Source organism: Nerophis ophidion, linkage group LG07 (genome assembly GCF_033978795.1).
Source record: "Nerophis ophidion isolate RoL-2023_Sa linkage group LG07, RoL_Noph_v1.0, whole genome shotgun sequence".
In the NCBI taxonomy this organism is placed as follows: Eukaryota; Metazoa; Chordata; class Actinopteri; order Syngnathiformes; family Syngnathidae; genus Nerophis; species Nerophis ophidion.
Window position 1 is genome coordinate 3,749,646 of NC_084617.1, and position 18,838 is coordinate 3,768,483.

Here is an 18,838-nt window from a genome sequence, read left to right on the forward strand (position 1 = left end):
ATTCATCAGTCCAGAGAACGCGTCTCCACTGCTCTAGAGTCCAGTGGCGACGTGCTTTACACAACTGCATCCCACGCTTTGCATTGGACTTGGACTAGATGCAGCTGCTCGGCAATGGAAACCCATTCCATGAAGCTCTCTGCGTGCTGTACGTGGGCTAATTAGAAGGCCACATGAAGTTTGGAGCTCTGTAGCAACTGACTGTGCAGAAAGTCTTTGCACTATGCGCTTCAGCATCCGCTGACCACCTCTCTGTCAGTTTACGTGGCCTACCCCCCACCCCGTCAGAATAGTTGAAGCTGTAATAGCTGCAAATGTGGAGCCACATCATATTGAACCCTACGGGTTAGGAATGGGATGGCACTTCAAGTTCATATGTGAGTCAAGACAGGAGGCCAAATACTTTTGGCAATATAGTCAATCTTTTAAATCAACTGGTTTTCATCGCTTCAGGACCATGTTCCTTGCCTGTGCATTACAGAACACATCTAACAAGATGTGGATTCAATACAGTTAACAAGATCCAATGCCCCACCTTGTGAGAAAACCTCTGCAATGCGCCTGCAGCCCAATGATCATGTTGCGCAGGTCCACATAGCGTTTCCTGACCAAGTACATGCGAGCGTAGCGCTGCAAGGTGAGCGCAGCAAGCTGGCGACAGCACTCCCGCTTGCACTCCAACAACTGGTAGATGGCTTCCTTCACAAACAACTGCAGTAAAGTCAAATGTTAAGGAGGGTGATGTGAGAATACTGCATCACAACAGGAGGAGCTGACCTTTGTGACCCCGACATGGTAGTCTCCTGCTGTGAGAGGACACAGTTTACTGAGGAGCGTCACACAGTTGTCTCCAGTCGCTGCTGGAAGCTGGAGGATTCCCACCAGGGACTTATATCTGATGACACACACAAATAATAAGATGCATTAAAGTCCTACTGAAAGCCACTGCTACCCACCATGCAGTCTGATAGTTTATATATCAATGATGAAATCTCAAATTTGCAACACATGCCAATACGATCGGGTTAGTTTACTAAATTGCAATTTTAAATTTCGCGCCGAAGTATCCTGCTGAAACGACTCGGTAAGATGACGCGTGCATGTGACGTCACGCATTGTAGAGGACATTTTGTTCCAGCATCGTTCACAGCTATAAGTCGTCTGTTTTCATCGCATAATTCCACAGTATTCTGGACATGTGTTGCTGAATCTTTTCCAATTTGTTCAATGAATAATGGAGACATCAAAGAAGAAAGCTGTAGGTGGGAAGCGGTGTATTGCGGCCGCCTTTTAGCAACACAAACACAGCCGGTGTTTCATTGTTTACATTCCCGAAAGATGACGGTGAAGCTTTACTATGGAACAGAGCGGTCAAGCGAACACGGTTGGATTGGACCACACACACAAAGTACAGTGTATTATGCAGCGATCATTTCAAAAGATCGTGTTTCGAAGAGGGTCCCTTGCGAAGGGCAGAGATGGGCATCGCCACCACCCATCGACTAGTGCTGAAGAAAGGTGCGGGGCCGACCTTTAGGTTGTACAGGTACGACCATATAATCTCACTAAAACACTAGAAACACAATAAGCAGATATGGGATTTTCCAGAATTATCCTAGTAAATGTGTCAAATAACATCTGAATCGCTCGCACTGTATCGTCTTTTTTTTTTTCCTAGTCCTTAACTCTCACTTTCCTCATCCACGAATCTTTCATCATCGCTCAAATTAATGGTGAAATAGTCGCTTTCTCCGCCCGAATCACTCTCGCTGCTGGTGGCCATGATTGTAAACAATGTTCAGATGTGAGGAGCTCCACAACCCGTGACATCACGCACATATCGTCTGCTACTTCTGGTACAAGCAAAGCTTTTTTATCAGCACCAAAAGTTTCGAACTTTATCGTCGATGTTCTCTACTGAATCCTTTCAGCAAAAATATGGCAATATTGCGAGATGATCAAGTATGACACATAGAATGGACCTGCTATCCCTGTTTGAATAAGAAAATCTCATTCCAGTAGGCCTTTAAATCATATTCTCATGAAGCATTGGCTTAAATTGATTTAAGACCTAACCAGCCTTTAAGGTACGTTGGTAGGTATGTATTTATTGTGGGGGGAGATGTAGCCAGCGCTGCCTGCTGGAGCAAAAGTCACCGCCGCTGTCCATGGTGCTGAGGCGAGCACCGTCGGGCAAGGGTGGGGCAAGTGCTGACGGCGAGACACAGCTGGCAGGTGATTAGATTTCACAGGTGGTACGTGTTAATCAAATCATCTGTTGTCTTTAAAAGTGAGCGGCCGGGTGCAGGAAGGGTAGGAAGTTTGGAGAGGGACTGGAAAGTCTTGAAAGAAAGCGTGTCCGTTGAAAAAACATTAAATCTATTGTCAAATTCTGTACGCTTGGATACTTTGACGTGCATATCCTTGGAGCCGCAAGACAGCGACACACAAATACAACAAAACATTGTTTTCAGCACAGACCCTTTCAAGATTAGACCAACAGTGTACAGGGTTACAGAACAGGAACGCTGATGGGTCGCCACAAGGCGCCCTGCAAAAGATGGGAAAAAGTTAACGCGGTGAACGATAAGAACAATTTTAAAAAAGCAATTTCCATATAAGTTGAAATAAAATGGTCAAGGGAGCGCACACCTAAAGGCCACGGTAATTAATTAAGTTCAAATAATGATGCGGACATGTTTGTTACTGGATGATTTCTAATAAGCTTCTGCCTTAGCGATTTTGTATGAGTAATTAACAGGGGTGTAACAGTACACAAAAATTTTGGTTCGGTACGTACCTCGGTTTAGAGGTCACGGTTTGATTCATTTTCGGTACAGAAAGAAAACAACAAAATATAAATTTTTTGGTTATATATTTACCAAATGTGTAAACAATGGCATAACATACATATACACACAGGGTCCATTGCCAGGGTTAATGTGGTCAACATATATAAAATAAAAACTAAATAAGATAAATTGTTTCTTAACAAAACCTTTCTACATATAAAGTGCTTTTTTTGATTGATTGATTGATTGATTGATTGAGATTTTTATTAGTAGATTGCACAGTACAGTACATATTCCGTACAATTGACCACTAAATGGTAACACCCCAATAAGTTTTTCAACTTGTTTAAGTCGGGGTCCACGTTAATCAACATTAAACTGCCTCAAGTTGTTGCTCGGATTAAATAAAATTACAAAACGTTTCTTCTACATATAAAAAGTGCAACATTAAACAGTTTCAAGTCAACTCAGCCTCAGATTAACTTTTCTTTTCCCCCCAGCCTGGCTAATTTGGCAGTAAGAGAATATATGGGCTCATTGTTCTTCCACCATAGAAGTAGGTCAAAATCTAGTTTTTAATGCAATTTGGACTTAAATCTGCTGCTATAAAACATTTGTTATTGCTTTAACCCTGCCTGACTCGCCGAGGAGAGGCTGCTTGAATGCGGTGGTGAACTTCAAATGGGTTAGCATGTGTTATGAGAGTAGTGTGTGTGGCCCTTTAATATGTGACAGCATGTGAGGTGAGTGTGTGGGCGAGCGAGGTGAGGGAGCGGTAGCATGAGTGCGGGAAGTGGCTGGTGTTTTGTTGGATTGGCTGTGTGCAAGACCTCAATGAAGCCACGATTTGCAACTAATCGCCGGATTCTTCATTTACCCTGTAGTCCGGAGCCGTGGAGACCCACTGCCGGGTAGAGTGAAGGACGTTGCCCCCGGGAATACATCAGCCCTGGAGGAGTGTCTCCCCTGCGCTCCTCGACTACGGTCTGGGAGCCGGAAGCAGGAAAAGTGCAACACATGCTTGACGTGTTGTCAGAGGCAGCTGCTGAATAATGTCGGCAAACTTCCGTCCTCCATTGTTGTATCGCGCAGCCAAAGTGTTCCCAAATGCGAGATCTTAACGAGGCAGTAGGGTCTTCCAGCTCCGGCTTTTACATGTTGTCCTAGCCCGGTCGCTGCTAGCATGTGTACTTATTCAGTAAACGTATCGTTACAACCCTAGTAATTAATATGCAACTATAATGTAAGAACTGGCTTGCACGCTATTTTGTGATTAGCTGTTGTGTAGCTGTTAGCTTCTAGTCTACGTGACTGTTTGTATCAGAGCGCTTAAATTTGAGATTTTACATGCCAGCCGATTAAATCCTATATTGTGATATTGGACCAATATCAATTGGGGACACCTTTGAAGACATTTGGGGTGTTTTTAAAAAAGGTGTGTTACCTGAACAGGAAGACAGAGAAGGGCATTCTGACAGGATAGCCTTCTTTGCGGATCCTGATGGTCTCCATGACACCCGAGTGTCTCAGCTGAGCTTTGACCAGGTGGTCGTCAAAGGCACCTGGATGCTGAACACACACCTTGTGGTTAAGGTTCACTCAGTCACCAGCAGACTTGTTTCAGTTCTACCTTTGTGTTATTTGGCTTAATGCAGCGGACGAAAAAGGGGTTGCATCTGAAATGGAGGGATGAAAGTGAGACAAATAAGCATCACTGAGCTCATGTTTTACGAGGTCACCTCTCCATCTTGTCCACCAGCTGGAGGAGAGACTGCTGGAACTTGCTGCTGACTGTGGACGCTTGATATTTCCTGCTGATCGTGCTGCTTTTCCCTTTCTGCTGACCTATGACCTCCGCGTGAGCCAGGAAGAGGTTTGACACCATCTCAACAAGCCAAAAAAGGAGGAGTGAGTTCCCACCTGTGTAAAATTCTTAGAAAAAACAATTCTCACCTTGTTCCTGCTCTGAATGAACAAGTCCAGGACATCTTGACGGACCTGATCGTAGTTTTTATCCAGGAACTTGTAGACCTGCATGATTAGAAAGGAGGTCTCTGGTCACATGTTTGGACTGATTTTGTTCATCATAAATTGCATCAATATCATGAAGTACTTGATGTAACACAATAATGCTCATTTGACTGACTTTTGCCATGTTGTGGAACATGCAGCGCACAACTTAAAGTCTCACACTGGCTCGAACTGCCATGCTGCACTGAAATAATACAGCCATTGTTTTTTCTTATAGGGAATATTTGGATTCATTTTGGTGTCTGCTTGCTCCAAATCAGCCCGTGAATGGGAACTGCAAAATTTTGGGGAATATTGCCTATCGTTCACACTCATTATGAGACAAAAACACATGGCTTTTTTTTTTATTCGGGTTTTAAAGATGATAAAAATGCTTGAAAGATGCAGCTAATGGGAGTCACCATTGTAGCCTTCAAAGTCTCTAAAACAACATTAAAAACCCCAAATGATCATGAACTTAGAATTTAATGTCAGCAACACATCATCAACGGCACAGCAGTGGAGATGGTGAGCAGCACCAAGTTCCTGGGGGTGCAGATAACTGACAATAAGATCCTGGTCCTACACACCGAAGCTCTCGTAAAAAGCTCAGCGGCGCATGCGACGGACGAAAAGAGCACAGCTACATTGCAAGTGCTAAATGATTATACAGTCATGGTCAAAAGTGTACATAGACTTGTAAAGAACATCATGTCATGGCTGTCTTGAGTTTCCAATCATTTCTACAACTCTTATTGTTTTGTGATAGAGTGATTGGAGCACATACTTTTTGCTCACAATAACCATTCATGAAGTTTGCTTCTTTTATGAATTTATTATGGCTGTACTGAAAATGTGCTGGGTCAAAAGTATTCATACAGCAATGTTAATATTTGCTTACATGTCCCTTGGCAAGTTTCACTGCCATAAGGCATTTTTTGGTAGCCATTCACAAGCTTCTGCTTGAATTTTTGACCACTCCTCTTGACAAAATTGGTGCAGTTCAGCTAAATGTGTTGTTTTTCTGACATGGACTTGTTTCTTCAGCATTGTCCACATGTTTAAGTCAGGATTTTGGGAAGGCCATTCTGAAACTTTAATTCTAGCCCGATTTAGCCATTCCTTTACCACTTTTGGGGTCAACTTGTCCTGTTGAAACACCCTAGTGCGCCCAAGACCCAGGAGAAAAGTTGAGGCCTTTACCCTAGGAACACCACACCTACCGTCAAGCATGGTGGTGGTACTATTATGCTCTGGGTCTGTTTTGCTGCAAATGGAACTGGTGCTTTACAGAGAGTAAATGGGTCAATGAAAAAGGAGGAATACCTCCAAATTCTTCAGGATAAGCTAAAATCATCAGCCCGGAGGTTGGGTCTTGGGCGCAGTTGGGTGTTCCAACAGGACAATGACCCCAAACTACACACAAGAGCTCTTGTAAAAAGAGCTCAGCAGCGCATGCACTTTTTGCATCGGATGAAAAGAGCACAGCTCCCTCCCCCCATTCTCACCACATTCTACAGAGGCACTATTGAGAGCCTGCTGACCAACAACATCTCTGTCTGGACTGGAGCCTGCAATGCCTCAGATTGGAAGTCTCTCCAGAGAGTGGTGAGGACAAGGAAAAGATCATCAGGACTCCTCTTCCTCCTATCCAGGAGATCGCAAAAAGTTGCTGCCTGACCAGGGCTCAGAAAATCTGCAAAGACTCCTCCCACCCCCACCAAGGACTGTTTTCACTGCTGGACTCTAGGAAGAGGTTCTGCAGCCTCCGAAGCAGAACGTCCAAGTTCTGTAACAGCTTCTTCCCTCAGGCCGTAAGACTATTGAATGCATCATGATTAAATTATCCCCTCAACTCCCCCCAAAATGGATTAACTCGCTGGAATAAAAAAGACAATATAACATACATCCATAAATGTGGACGCATGTGAAAAAGTGCAATATATTTATCTGTACAGTAATCTATTTATTTATCCATATATATTTATATATATTTATTTATTTTATATACATATATTTATTTAATTATATATGCACCTTATAGCTTTTTTTTTAATCCTGCACTACCATGAGCTTATGTAACGAAATATCATTCTTATCTGTGCTCTAAAGTTCAAATTTGAATGACAATAAAAAGGAAGTCTAAGTCTAAGTGTAAGTCTAAATATTAACATTGCTGTATGTATACTTTTGACCCAGTCACATTTGCTCACGTTTTCAGTAGAGCCATAATAAATTCAGAAAAGAAGCAAACTTCATGAATGTTTTTTGTGAGCAACAAGTATGTGCTCCAATCACTAGATCACAAAAAAATAAGAGTTGTAGAAATGATTGGAAACTCAAGACAACCATAACATTATGTTCTTTACAAGTGTATGTACACTTTTGACCACGACTGTATGTGCATCCCCTCCTCCCAGTATTGTGGGCGTTCTAATAATTAGAATGTGGAAATTCATGATGACCTAAAAATATTACAGTACAAAAATGAAAAAAAGTCCAAGATCCAAAAGAACTTTCAATATTTTCAGTAATACTTCACAGCAATGATGAAGGATTACTAGCTTTGCACATGTTTTGATACCTTCATTGGATTGAATTCTATTGTGCGAGTGTACCAAAAGAAGATCAACATACCTGATAGCTGACACGCCCGGCAAAATGCTTGATGGTGAACTCGGGGAGGGGCATCTTTGGCTTCACATACAGTGGGCTGTTGCCATGGTGATAGTGACACTTTTGGAGAAAGGTATGATCCGTCGCCTGTGCAACAACCAGGCTGATTACGATTGGAAATGTACACACTTGCACGTGTGATCACCTGCCTGTGGGAAACAGCTCTGGTCGTCCAGTATTCTCAGTATCCCATGAGGCTTTGCGGCGATGAGGTCAATGCAGGGCTGGTTGTCATCAAACGGAATGTCCTGCCAGGGAATCTGCTCCCTGCTGTACTCCTCCTGCATCATAAAAGTATGTTGGATGAAGGCTTTCTGATCAAACATGCAAGTGGCTTACCTGTTCCTCCCTGAAAATGATCTTGTTAAAGAAGAACTGCAGATACTCGTTGGCATAATTAATGCACAGCTGCTCAAAGCTGTTGTATACTAGATCCTGTGAACACACACGCAAACGCGCACACACACACACACACACACACACACACACACACACACACACGGCCTGATTTACTAAGATCCAAATTCCACGCATCAATCAGTGCGGCTGGATCAAAAGAGACGTCGGAGACGCTTTGCTGAAACACAAGTTGCTTTATTACAAGCGAGCATCATTATACAGGACCGCAGTTCCCTGGAGGAGGTCAGGTCAAGAACGTGAGGCACTCCTACACTATATTGCCCAAAAAGTATTTGGCCACACATCCAAATGATGAGATCCAGGTGTATCAAATCAAGCACTTAGGCATGGAGACTGTTTCTACAAACGTTTGTGAAAGAGTGGGCCGCTCTTAGCGATTTCCAGCGTGGAACTGTCATAGGATGCAGCCTGTGCAACAAATCTAGTCAAGAAATTTCCTTGCTCCTAAATATTCCATTATAAGAAAAGTGAAGAGTTTGGGAACAACAGCAACTCAGCCACCAAGTGGTAGGCCACATAAACCGACAGAGAGGGGTCAGCGGATGCTGAAGCGCATAGTGCAAAGACTTTCTGCACAGTCAGTTGCTACAGAGCACCAGACTTCATGTGACCTTCCAATGAGCCCACGTACAGTACGCAAAGAGCTTCATGGAATGGGTTTCCATGGCCGATCAGCTGCATCTAAGCCGTACATCACCAAGTTCAATGCCAAGCGTGGGATGCAGTGGTGTAAAGCACGTCGCCCCTGGACTCCAGAGCAGTGGAGACGCTTTCTCTAGAGTTATGAATCACACTTTTCCATCTGGCAATCTGATGGACCAGTCTGGGTTTGGAGGTTGCCAGGAGAACGCTACATTTGGTGGAGGAGGAATTATGGTGTGGGTTTTTTTTTTCAGGAGTTGGGCTCAGCCCCTTAGTTCCAGTGAAAGGAACTTTGAATGCTCCATGATACCAAAACATTTTGGACAATTCCATGCTCCCAACCTTGTGGGAACAGTTCCAACATGACTGTGCACCAGTGCACAAAGCAAGGTCCATAAAGACATGGATGACAGAGTCTGGTGTGGATGAACTTGACTGGCCTGCACAGAGTCCTGATCTGAACCCGATACAACACCTTTGGGATGAATTAGAATGGAGACTGAGAGCCAGGCCTTCTCCACCAACATCAGTGTGTGACCTCACCAATGGTTTGGAAGAATGGTGGAAAATTCTTATAAACACACTACACAACCTTGTGGACAGCCTTCCCAGAATAGTTGAAGCTGTAATAGCTGCAAAAGGTGGACCCACATCATATTGAACCCTATGGGTTAGGAATGGGATGGCACTTCAAGTTCATATGTGAGTCAAGGCAGGTGGCCAAATACTTAATGAAAACAGAGACACAAAATGGATTGCACACCTTATTCTGCTCACTTGACAGACGCAATCCACTTTGCACACGTTTAGTAGATCAGCTTTGCACGTGCTGATAAGTTTGCACATGATTTAATACACGCAAACCTTTATTGAATTAAGTGTTTTCATGACAAAGAGTAGAGTAGAGACACAGTACGGTACCTCAAATCCGTAAATGTCCAGGATGGAGATGGAGAGAGTGTGTTGGCGAGGATACACCTGAGTGTTGATCCTCTCTGTCAGCCAGTGGAAGAGCAGGGAGTACAAGATCTTGGCAACAGCATCTCTGCAGAACAAGGTGGTTCAAAGTCATTCAAGACCACCTATCTGATAGAGGTCTAAGTGTCACGACCCGAGCAAATGCCAATGCGCACTCTTTAATGAGCCCCGGGACACGCCCCCACGCCGGCTCATCTCCTGCATGCGTGCGTGCGTCACTCCGGCGGCAGCAAGCAGCTGTTTTCCATCAGCACTCAACGCACCTGGCGCTAATGAGAGGTCCTGCCTTCATAAGCCTGCTCAACCTGCTATCCGGCGCCAGAACGTAATCATCTGTTGGAGTACCGTAAGCGATCTTCGTGCTCTATGCAATCTTGCTCTCAGTGTTTTCTTCCTCGTGTTTGATTAGTGTCGTGTGTACCATGTCGTCCTGCCTGCAGTCTTCCTTCGTTCCACAGGACGAGCTGTGCGTCTCGTCTTATTTGTTGTTCCCATCTGGATTCCGGACTGCCTCCCTCGATCCTCGACCTCCCGCTTGGACACGGACCTGTTGACGCCTCGCTATACGCCTATGACAACCTGCCTGTCTCATGGACATTCGAGCATGCTTTTCCCCTCCAGGACTTCCGCCTAACACGCGACAATTAATTCCCACACTTAGTCTCACATCATACACACTCTTGGACTTTTGTCACACTACATTCTCTAGTTTATATTATTATTGTTTGTTATTAGATATATATATACAAAATAAATATTATATTGAATAAATAGCCTACGTCCTTTGTTGCCTGTGCCGTCTTCTTCCCCCGTCACAACACAACACTGAGCCTAGTTTTAGTTTATGAATGTCTTGTAAACAAAGTTTTCAAGTGATGTAAGAAAAACAAAAAGTGCTGATATCACCTGGCATCGACAGCGCTGTCCACAGTCAGCGGCGTGTAAATCTTGTCCCTCATTGTCTCCTGTGCAGAAGACAAAAGGCTTGGATGACAGCAACGTCACTTATGCAAACAATTGTCAAAAAAAGTAGTGAGTAAATTCAACAATATTAGTATTCAAGTTTGTTTTCCCTCAAAAATGGGAGGATTTTTGCGCAACATATCAAAAGGGAGATATTGGGACCTATAATCCAAATCAACAGGAAATTAAGATAAGAAAAAATATGTATTAAATCATTTTAGTGACATTTGATCAGCACATTTCCCAAAACTTCAACAAAATATGTTAAATATGGAAAAATAAAAGAATAATTTAAAACATACAGACATTTCTTATTCAGTATGTGTCTTGCTTGATAAAAAATAGCAATGGATTTGGATATGTTTACCTTTATATATTCAATATGCGGTTTCCAACATAATTTATGATCAATTATTATTCTCAATAATTTAGTTACATATACTTTATCAATTTCCACTTGATTTAATTTTCATTTTGCTTCACAATTTGTCCTTGCACCACTTAATACCACACATTTAATTTTCTTATCATTTAATGATAACTTACTAATATCAAACCATTTTTTTTTAGCTGAAGCAACTCAACCTTCAATTCAGTGGGTTTTCTATTAATTTATATAGAAGCATGCAAACTAACAACCACAATTACAAAAACAAAATTCAGCAGGTAAACAGTTTGTCCGACTAACTGGATCAAAGCAGCATTACAGTAAATAATTCCCAGTGTACACGCATTTACTGTCATGTGACTGTGTGTGCGTGTAAGCGATAGGTCCGCCTCATCAATGGTGATTTGTAGTTACATAACCAGTAGTTAACATGTTGTGCTTTAGTTACAAGCCACTGGCCAAGGAGGTCAGGGAAATGATGCATGAATGAATAAGGTAAGAGTGAGAGGTCAGGGGTCAAATCATTGACATGAGCAAGTAGAGGAGCTAAACAAAGCAAAATAGAGGCGGATGTGCAGGTGCAAGGATGAAGATGATGAAAATATTACTCTTCATGTGTTTAAAGAATGCAAATTCGAGTACTGACCGTGACTTTGTAGGTGATGGCTTTCTGAAGGCCTTCTGGAGAGATCTGCAGCAGCTCTGCGACCACTCGGATCTCCTGAGCACTCACCACTGTCGCCACCTCCTGGCCGTCATTCTGTAGTGCGCAGTCAAATCATTAGGGAGACCTGCACAATCTCCAAAAGCCCTGACCTGAGGTGGCAGCTCTCAACTTTTTAATATTACTTACATTTGATTTTATAAGTTGAAGTTTTTGAAAACCTGCCCTAGTGGATTTAGTCATAAATGAGATTGCAAGATCACTAAATGTGCATTTTACATGTATCGTACACAGGGCCGGCCCCTGGCATAAACATTCTATACGGTTGTTCAGGGTCACAACCACAAGGGGGAGCGACAAAATTATGACGACCAGTCAATTCCGGAACTGCTAATCAACATGCTCTGCTGTGATGAATTGCCTCATCAATACAGTCATACTTTGATAAAATTCTATTCAATAGTTTTAATTTTAGTTCGGTGTAGCAGCATGGTGGATATATGTCCATTCAAAAGCTCACTGATTCAATTGCTGATTGAGCATTGCTTTGAACGCCATCATCGAGACAGATTTACTGGCGTACCTCTAAAAGGACTGCACTATTTAAGTTTATATTAGAGCTAAATATATACTCCAAGTATATATATATATACATATATATATACATACACTCACACATAAATATATATACATACATACACACACACACACACATATATATATATACACATACATACAGTACATACATATCTATATACATACATACGTACGTACATACATATACATAATATATATATATATATATATATATATATATATATATATATATATATGGTAGAAAATGGTTGGATGGATATATATATTATGTATGTATGTATGTATATATATATACACATACATACATACATAATATATATATATACATGGACCCACACACACACACACACACACACACACACACACACACACACACACACACACACACACACACACACACACACACACACACACACACACACACACACACACACACACACACACACACACACACACACATATACTGAAAATACTAGCCGGGGCCTAGACTTAAATCCGATTGGACATCTCTAGAGAGATCTGAAACAAGCTTCTGCTTACTTTTTCAAATAATATCAATTTGCTTCCAATCCAACCTGATGGAGCTTGAGAGGTGCTGGAAAGAAGAATGGGCGAAACTGCCGAAAGATAGGTGTGCCAAGCCATTCAGCAAGACTTGATGCTGTACTTGCCTCCTAGTTTTGCGCAAAGGCTATGAATACTTACGTACACATTTTTTTTTCAATCAATCAATCAATGTTTATTTATATAGCCCCAAATCACAAATGTCTCAAAGGACTGCACAACTCATTACGACTACGACATCCTCGGAAGAACCCACAAAAGGGCAAGGAAAACTCACACCCAGTGGGACGCCAGTGACAATGCTGACTATGAGAAACCTTGGAGAGGACCTCAGATGTGGGCTACCCCCCCCCCTCTAAGGGACCGAAAGCAATGGATGTCGAGCGGGTCTAACATGATACTGTGAAAGTTCAAACCATAGTGGCTCCAACACAGCCACTTTTAATACATTTCAAAAAGCTAAACAAAGAAAATGTTTTTACATTGTCCTTATAGGGTATTGTGTGTAGAATTGTGAGGACAAAAATTAATTTATTCAATTTCAAATACGGCTGTAACATACAAATGTGGAAAAAGTAAAGTGCTGTTGCACAGTAGCATGTCTATCACATGAGTAATAGTCCACCAAATAATTCAGGACAGAAAAAGCCTGGCCTAGTCACATGATTATTATGTCCATAGAAGCCCTACCTGATACTTCTGGAAGTAGACATTGCCCAAGTGCAATATGGAAGACAGCACTCTTAAGATGGCCGACTGGTCGTCCGGGCTGAAGTGAAGGATCTCCATGGCGGCAAGCAAACGCTGGAAGTCCTCAGCATCATCCTTTCCCGTGATCCTACAATCCCCTCCCTACGGCGTCAGCAAGGAAAGAGAAAGCAGGTAATGATTGACATCATCTGAGGAAGGGCTCTGGATGTCGCCGTCCACCTGGTTGAGGTAATAGTAAGTCTCAGCCTCCTGGAGATAGAAAGTCTGTTTCTGCTGTGATGGCAGACCTGCTAGCATCTCGTAGAATATATGATAGTTCCTCTCATCTTTGGCCTGAAAAGAAAAATAATTTTTTTTCAACAGGGTGTAAAAGGACGTTGTCGTGATTGCGTCACCTGAAAGACAATGCGAGACTTTTCCAGAAGATACTGAGAAGTTATGGCACCATGGATCCCACCACTAGGCAGAGGAGAAGACGTGAGCTCCAAGTTGCTACAAGACTTTTGCAGTAAGTGTCATACTCACTCCTCCACAAAGATTTCCATGTATTTCCCGAAGCGGCTGGAATTATCGTTACGTACAGTTTTGGCATTTCCAAAAGATTCCAGCAGAGGAGCGGCCTCAAGTATCTAGTGGCCATTAAACACACAACACATCTAGCCATTGGTGACAAAGACAAGGAAAATGCAGCATCTGAACTACCGGATTTCCTTGAATTGCCGCCAGGGCGCTAACTAATTTAAAACCTCTTCTCACTCCTGCACTTACCAAAGGCATGCGGTAAAAATTTGAGTGTGATGTAAGCATACCATCATAAAAACATTTAATTAAAAAAAAACTTTATTATGGTCTTACCTTTACTTATAAATGAAGTCCATGCGCAGCTCCTTCTGATCAAAAGCATCGATAACTTGTTTATAGAAGTCTTCCTTATCTTTTTTTCAGTTTTATGTGTCTCTCTGTCTCCATGGAGATTGTCCTTTATTACCTCCTGCTTCGATTGAAAGTCCAGTTTAGAAAACTGCTATCAGAAGGTCCGTCATATCCGTCCCTGCACATATCACGTCACTCATTCTCACTTCTTCTGCAGCCGAGTAGTCGCAAGAAGGATCACTAGCGCCCTCTACCACCAGGAGGTGGGAGTCATTTAATGATTCATATTTGACAGACACAGCTACGGTATTGTGACGGTCTCAAGCCGTCGTCTTGCGGGTTCCCAGGACCACCAAGGAAGGACATGGCTTGAGCAGTTTGACTTTTTTTATTTTTCAATAAAACCTCAGTCCAGGTCGCTCTTCCGCTCCTCCTTTCCTCTCCGCTCCCTCGCCGTCTCCTCGCTGCCATCTTGGGCCGGGCTCCAGCGTGCCCTGCCTGTCTGTCGGACCGTTGGCTTCACAGGTATATTAATAAAACATAGCTGCTTACTGCTCTTTTTAGCATACCGGTATTCAATAGCTTGGACCTTAAATACTACTGAATAGCTCTTAATCTTCTTCCCTTTATGCGATTTCAAATTACTGGTATTGAAATCATCCTCCTCCATTTTGAAAATTATGACAGGGGAAGTATCACTCGTGACGTCACCAGTTTGACCGGGCGGTAATACTAAGCATGCGCTAATTATTTTGCGAAGCGAGTTTGACCCGGCAGTAATTCACGGCAGGCGCGTACTATACGCCCGGCGGCAATTCAAGGAAATGCGGTAAGCCACTTCTTCAGAGAGGACCCTTTTCATTGTTCTTGACTTATAAATGTTGTGTTACACTACTATACTAAACTACTATGACACACTATTAAACTACTATAATCCAACAGTGTGCAATTTTAAAAGATAAATGATGGTACTTTTGGAGAGGGTGGGGCATGGTTTCAATTTCCAGAATGGAAGATCTTACATCAAAACGAGAAAAAGGGTTATAAAAGTGAATGTCGAGCATAATTTACAGCAGGGGTCTCAAACTCAAATGACTGGATGCAGAAACTGGGTGAGGCTGGGCCGCAAGAAATATTTCTTAAAAAATCTAACATGCACTTCCTAATGAATTGACCTTCTTTGAATGGCTTTCCAGCCCTGGCAAAATACTTGCCAACCCTCCCGATTTTTCCAGGAGACTCCTGAATTTCGGTGCACCAAATTTGTCCATATTTTCACCCGGCCGACATTAGAAACGCCCTTAACGTCCTCTATAACATATCATTGCATCCGCCTTTTCTCATATTAAAGGCCTACTGAAATGAGATGTTCTTATTTAAACGGGAATAGCAGGTCCATTCTATGTGTCATACTTGATCATTTCACGATATTGCCATATTTTTGCTGAAAGGATTTCGTAGGGAAAATCTACGATAAAGTTCGCCACTTTTGCTACTTCCTGAAAAAGCCTCGCCTTTAGCGGAAGTCGCAGACGATGACGTCGCAAGTGTGGGGGCTCCTCACATATTCACATTGATTTTAATGGGAGCCATCCATCCATCCATCCATCTTCTTCCGCTTATCCGAGGTTGGGTCGCGGGGGCAGCAGCCTAAGCAGGGAAACCCAGACTTCCCTCTCCCCAGCCACTTCGTCTAGCTCTTCCCGGGGGATCCTGAGGCGTTCCCGGGCCAGCCGGGAGACATAGTCTTCCCAACGTGTCCTGGGTCTTCCCCGTGGCCTCCTACCGGTTGGACGTGCCCTAAACACCTCCCTAGGGAGGCGTTCGGGTGGCATCCTGACCAGATGCCCGAACCACCTCATCTGGCTCCTCTCCATGTGGAGGAGTAGCGGCTTTACTTTGAGTTCCTCCCGGATGGCAGAGCTTCTCACCCTATCTCTAAGGGAGAGACCCGCCACACGGCGGAAGAAACTCATTTCGGCCGCTTGTACCCGTGATTTTATCCTTTCGGTCATGACCCAAAGTTCATGACCATAGGTGAGGATGGGAACGTAGATCGACCGGTAAATTGAGAGCTTTGCCTTCCGGCTCAGCTCCTTCTTCACCACAACGGATCGGTACAACGTCCGCATTACTGAAGACGCCGCACCGATCCGCCTGTCGATCTCACCATCCACTCTTCCCCCACTCGTGAACAAGACTCCTAGGTACTTGAACTCCTCCACTTGGGGCAGGGTCTCCTCCCCAACCCGGAGATGGCATTCCACCCTTTTCCGGGCGAGAATCATGGACTCGGACTTGGAGGTGCTGATTCTCATTCCGGTCGCTTCACACTCGGCTGCGAACCGATCCAGTGAGAGCTGAAGATCCCGGTCAGATGAAGCCATCAGGACCACATTATCTGCAAAAAGCAGAGACCTAATCCTGCGGTCACCAAATGGGAGCCTCCAACAAAAACAGTTATTCGGACCGAGAAAACGACAATATCCCCATTAATTTGAGCGAAGATGAAAGATTCGTGTTTAAGGATATTGATAGCGATGGACTAGAAAAAAAAAAAAAAAACGAGTTAAAAAAACAAAAACGCGATAGCATTGGGACGTATTTTGATGTTTTTAAACGCATTTACTAGGTTAATTCTGGGAAATCCCTTATCTTTCTATTGTGTTGTTAGTGTTTCAGTGAGTTTAATATTACCTGATAGTCGGAGGGGTTTGTCCACGGGTGTGTTGACGCCATGTCTCACAGGTGTCGACGGCAGCTGTACGGACGACACAAGCTCAGCTGATATCCGGTAAGTGCCGACTTTTTAACCACAATTTTCTCACCGAAACCTGCTGGTTGATATTCGGTTGGGATCCATGTCTGCTTGACCGCGCTCCGATCCATAGTAAAGTTTTAGCTCCGGGAATTTTAAACAAGGAATCACCGTGTGTTTGTGTGGCTAAAGGCTAAAGCTTCCCAGCTCCATCTTTCTATTGTGACTTATCCAATATTAACTGAACAAATTGCAAATGATTCAGCAACACAGATCTCCAAAATACTGTGTAATTATGCTGTTAAAGCAGACGACTTTTACCTGTGTGTGTGCGTAGTGCTCATACTTCCTAAAAACGCGTGACGTCCTGCGTACACGTCATCATTACACAACGTTTCCAAGACGAAACTCCCGGGAAATTTAAAATTGTAATTTAGTAAACTAAAAAAGCCGTATTGGCATGTGTTGCAATGTTAATATTTCATCATTGATATATAAACTATCAGACTGCGTGGTGGGTAGTAGTGGCTTTCAGTAGGCCTTTAACAGCGTGCCGGTCCAGTCACATGTTGTATGAGGCTTATGCAGACACATGTTAGAGACTGCAAGACATACTTGGTCAACAGCCATACAGGTCACACTGAGGGTGGCCGTATAAACAACTTTAACACTGTTACAAATGGGGGTGTTAATGGGTGGGGCAGGGTTTGATGGACAGACTCCCGGAAGAGTTAGGGATGCATGGGATTCTTGGTATTTGGTCTGTTGTGTTTATGTTGTGTTACGGCGCGGACGTTCTCCCAAAATGTGTTTGTCATTCATGTTTGGTGTGGGTTCACAGTGTGGCGCATATTTGTAACAGTGTTAAAGTTGTTTACACGGCCACCCTCAGTGTGACCTGTCTGGCTGTTGACTAAGTAAGTCTTGCAGTCTCTCACGTGTGTTTAAATAGATACACACATCATATGACTGAGCTGGCACACTAGTTGTACAGGTGGTAGACGTTAAAGGAAGTGCCATAGCGGCCGCCCCTGAACATTGTTTGTTTGGGTGAAGATCGACAGAATCTGAAATTCGGTAGTCTACCGGAATAATCGGGAGGGTTTGCAAATATGACGCTGTCAAGCGCCATTCATATAAAACTTGTGGGCCGGACTAACAATAAATTTTCATATCAAGGTGCGGGCCGCAAAATAACGTCTCACGGGCTGCAATTGGCCCACGAGCGGCGTGTCTGAGACCCCTGATTTACACTAAAACATATCCAATATAAATTATCTAGACCACAAGGAAGAGTTTTAAATGTTGACCAGAAGATGCAATTCCTAAAGGAATTGCGTGTGAATGCTCCAATACTGAAGTTAAAGTGAAATGCTGACATAATGTAGAATGAATATAAGAATAGTTTGAATGTTGAAGAGTAAGAATTTCCAGGAAAAACAGAATTTGGTTTGGAACTTGGGAAAGTGTTCGTTTGAATGTCCAGGATGAGTGGGATGTGCTAATGTTGGAATGGTTTGAATAGGTTGAACATTGTGGGAATTGTGCAACGTGGAAAAATGTCCCATTCATTTCAATGGGAACTTCCTGGAAATTTAGGATTTTTGGGAAAAGCGGGATTTTTTTGAATATGATAAGGAGCATGAACGTCTTAAATGAGCTGAAAGGGTTGGTGTTAGAATTGCTTAAATTGGGCAATATGTGTTGAAGTAGTAAATGGTATAAGGGAATTTCGGGAAAATCTGGAATTTTTTTTAGCTTGGAAAAAGGGTACTTTGAATTTCCAGAATGGTGGAATTTGT

The 18,838-nt window shown here is 43.1% G+C and overlaps 1 protein-coding gene across 1 annotated transcript in view; it reads right to left on the reverse strand.

Annotated features, from left to right (window-relative positions):
* myo15aa (myosin XVAa) overlaps positions 1 to 18,838 on the reverse strand; it is a 103,769-nt gene that overhangs the window by 66,308 nt on the left and 18,623 nt on the right. Inside the window, exons 7-22 of the mRNA XM_061905204.1 lie at positions 13,931 to 14,034; positions 13,801 to 13,864; positions 13,625 to 13,738; positions 13,385 to 13,546; positions 11,516 to 11,629; positions 10,425 to 10,483; positions 9,462 to 9,585; positions 7,818 to 7,913; positions 7,628 to 7,759; positions 7,440 to 7,565; positions 4,746 to 4,823; positions 4,532 to 4,677; positions 4,423 to 4,468; positions 4,237 to 4,361; positions 778 to 895; positions 536 to 711 (exon numbers count right to left, since the gene is read on the reverse strand). Of these exons, the coding sequence (XP_061761188.1) occupies positions 536 to 711; positions 778 to 895; positions 4,237 to 4,361; positions 4,423 to 4,468; positions 4,532 to 4,677; positions 4,746 to 4,823; positions 7,440 to 7,565; positions 7,628 to 7,759; positions 7,818 to 7,913; positions 9,462 to 9,585; positions 10,425 to 10,483; positions 11,516 to 11,629; positions 13,385 to 13,546; positions 13,625 to 13,738; positions 13,801 to 13,864; positions 13,931 to 14,034 (1,784 nt within the window). The remainder of the gene's footprint in view (positions 1 to 535; positions 712 to 777; positions 896 to 4,236; positions 4,362 to 4,422; positions 4,469 to 4,531; positions 4,678 to 4,745; positions 4,824 to 7,439; positions 7,566 to 7,627; positions 7,760 to 7,817; positions 7,914 to 9,461; positions 9,586 to 10,424; positions 10,484 to 11,515; positions 11,630 to 13,384; positions 13,547 to 13,624; positions 13,739 to 13,800; positions 13,865 to 13,930; positions 14,035 to 18,838) is intronic.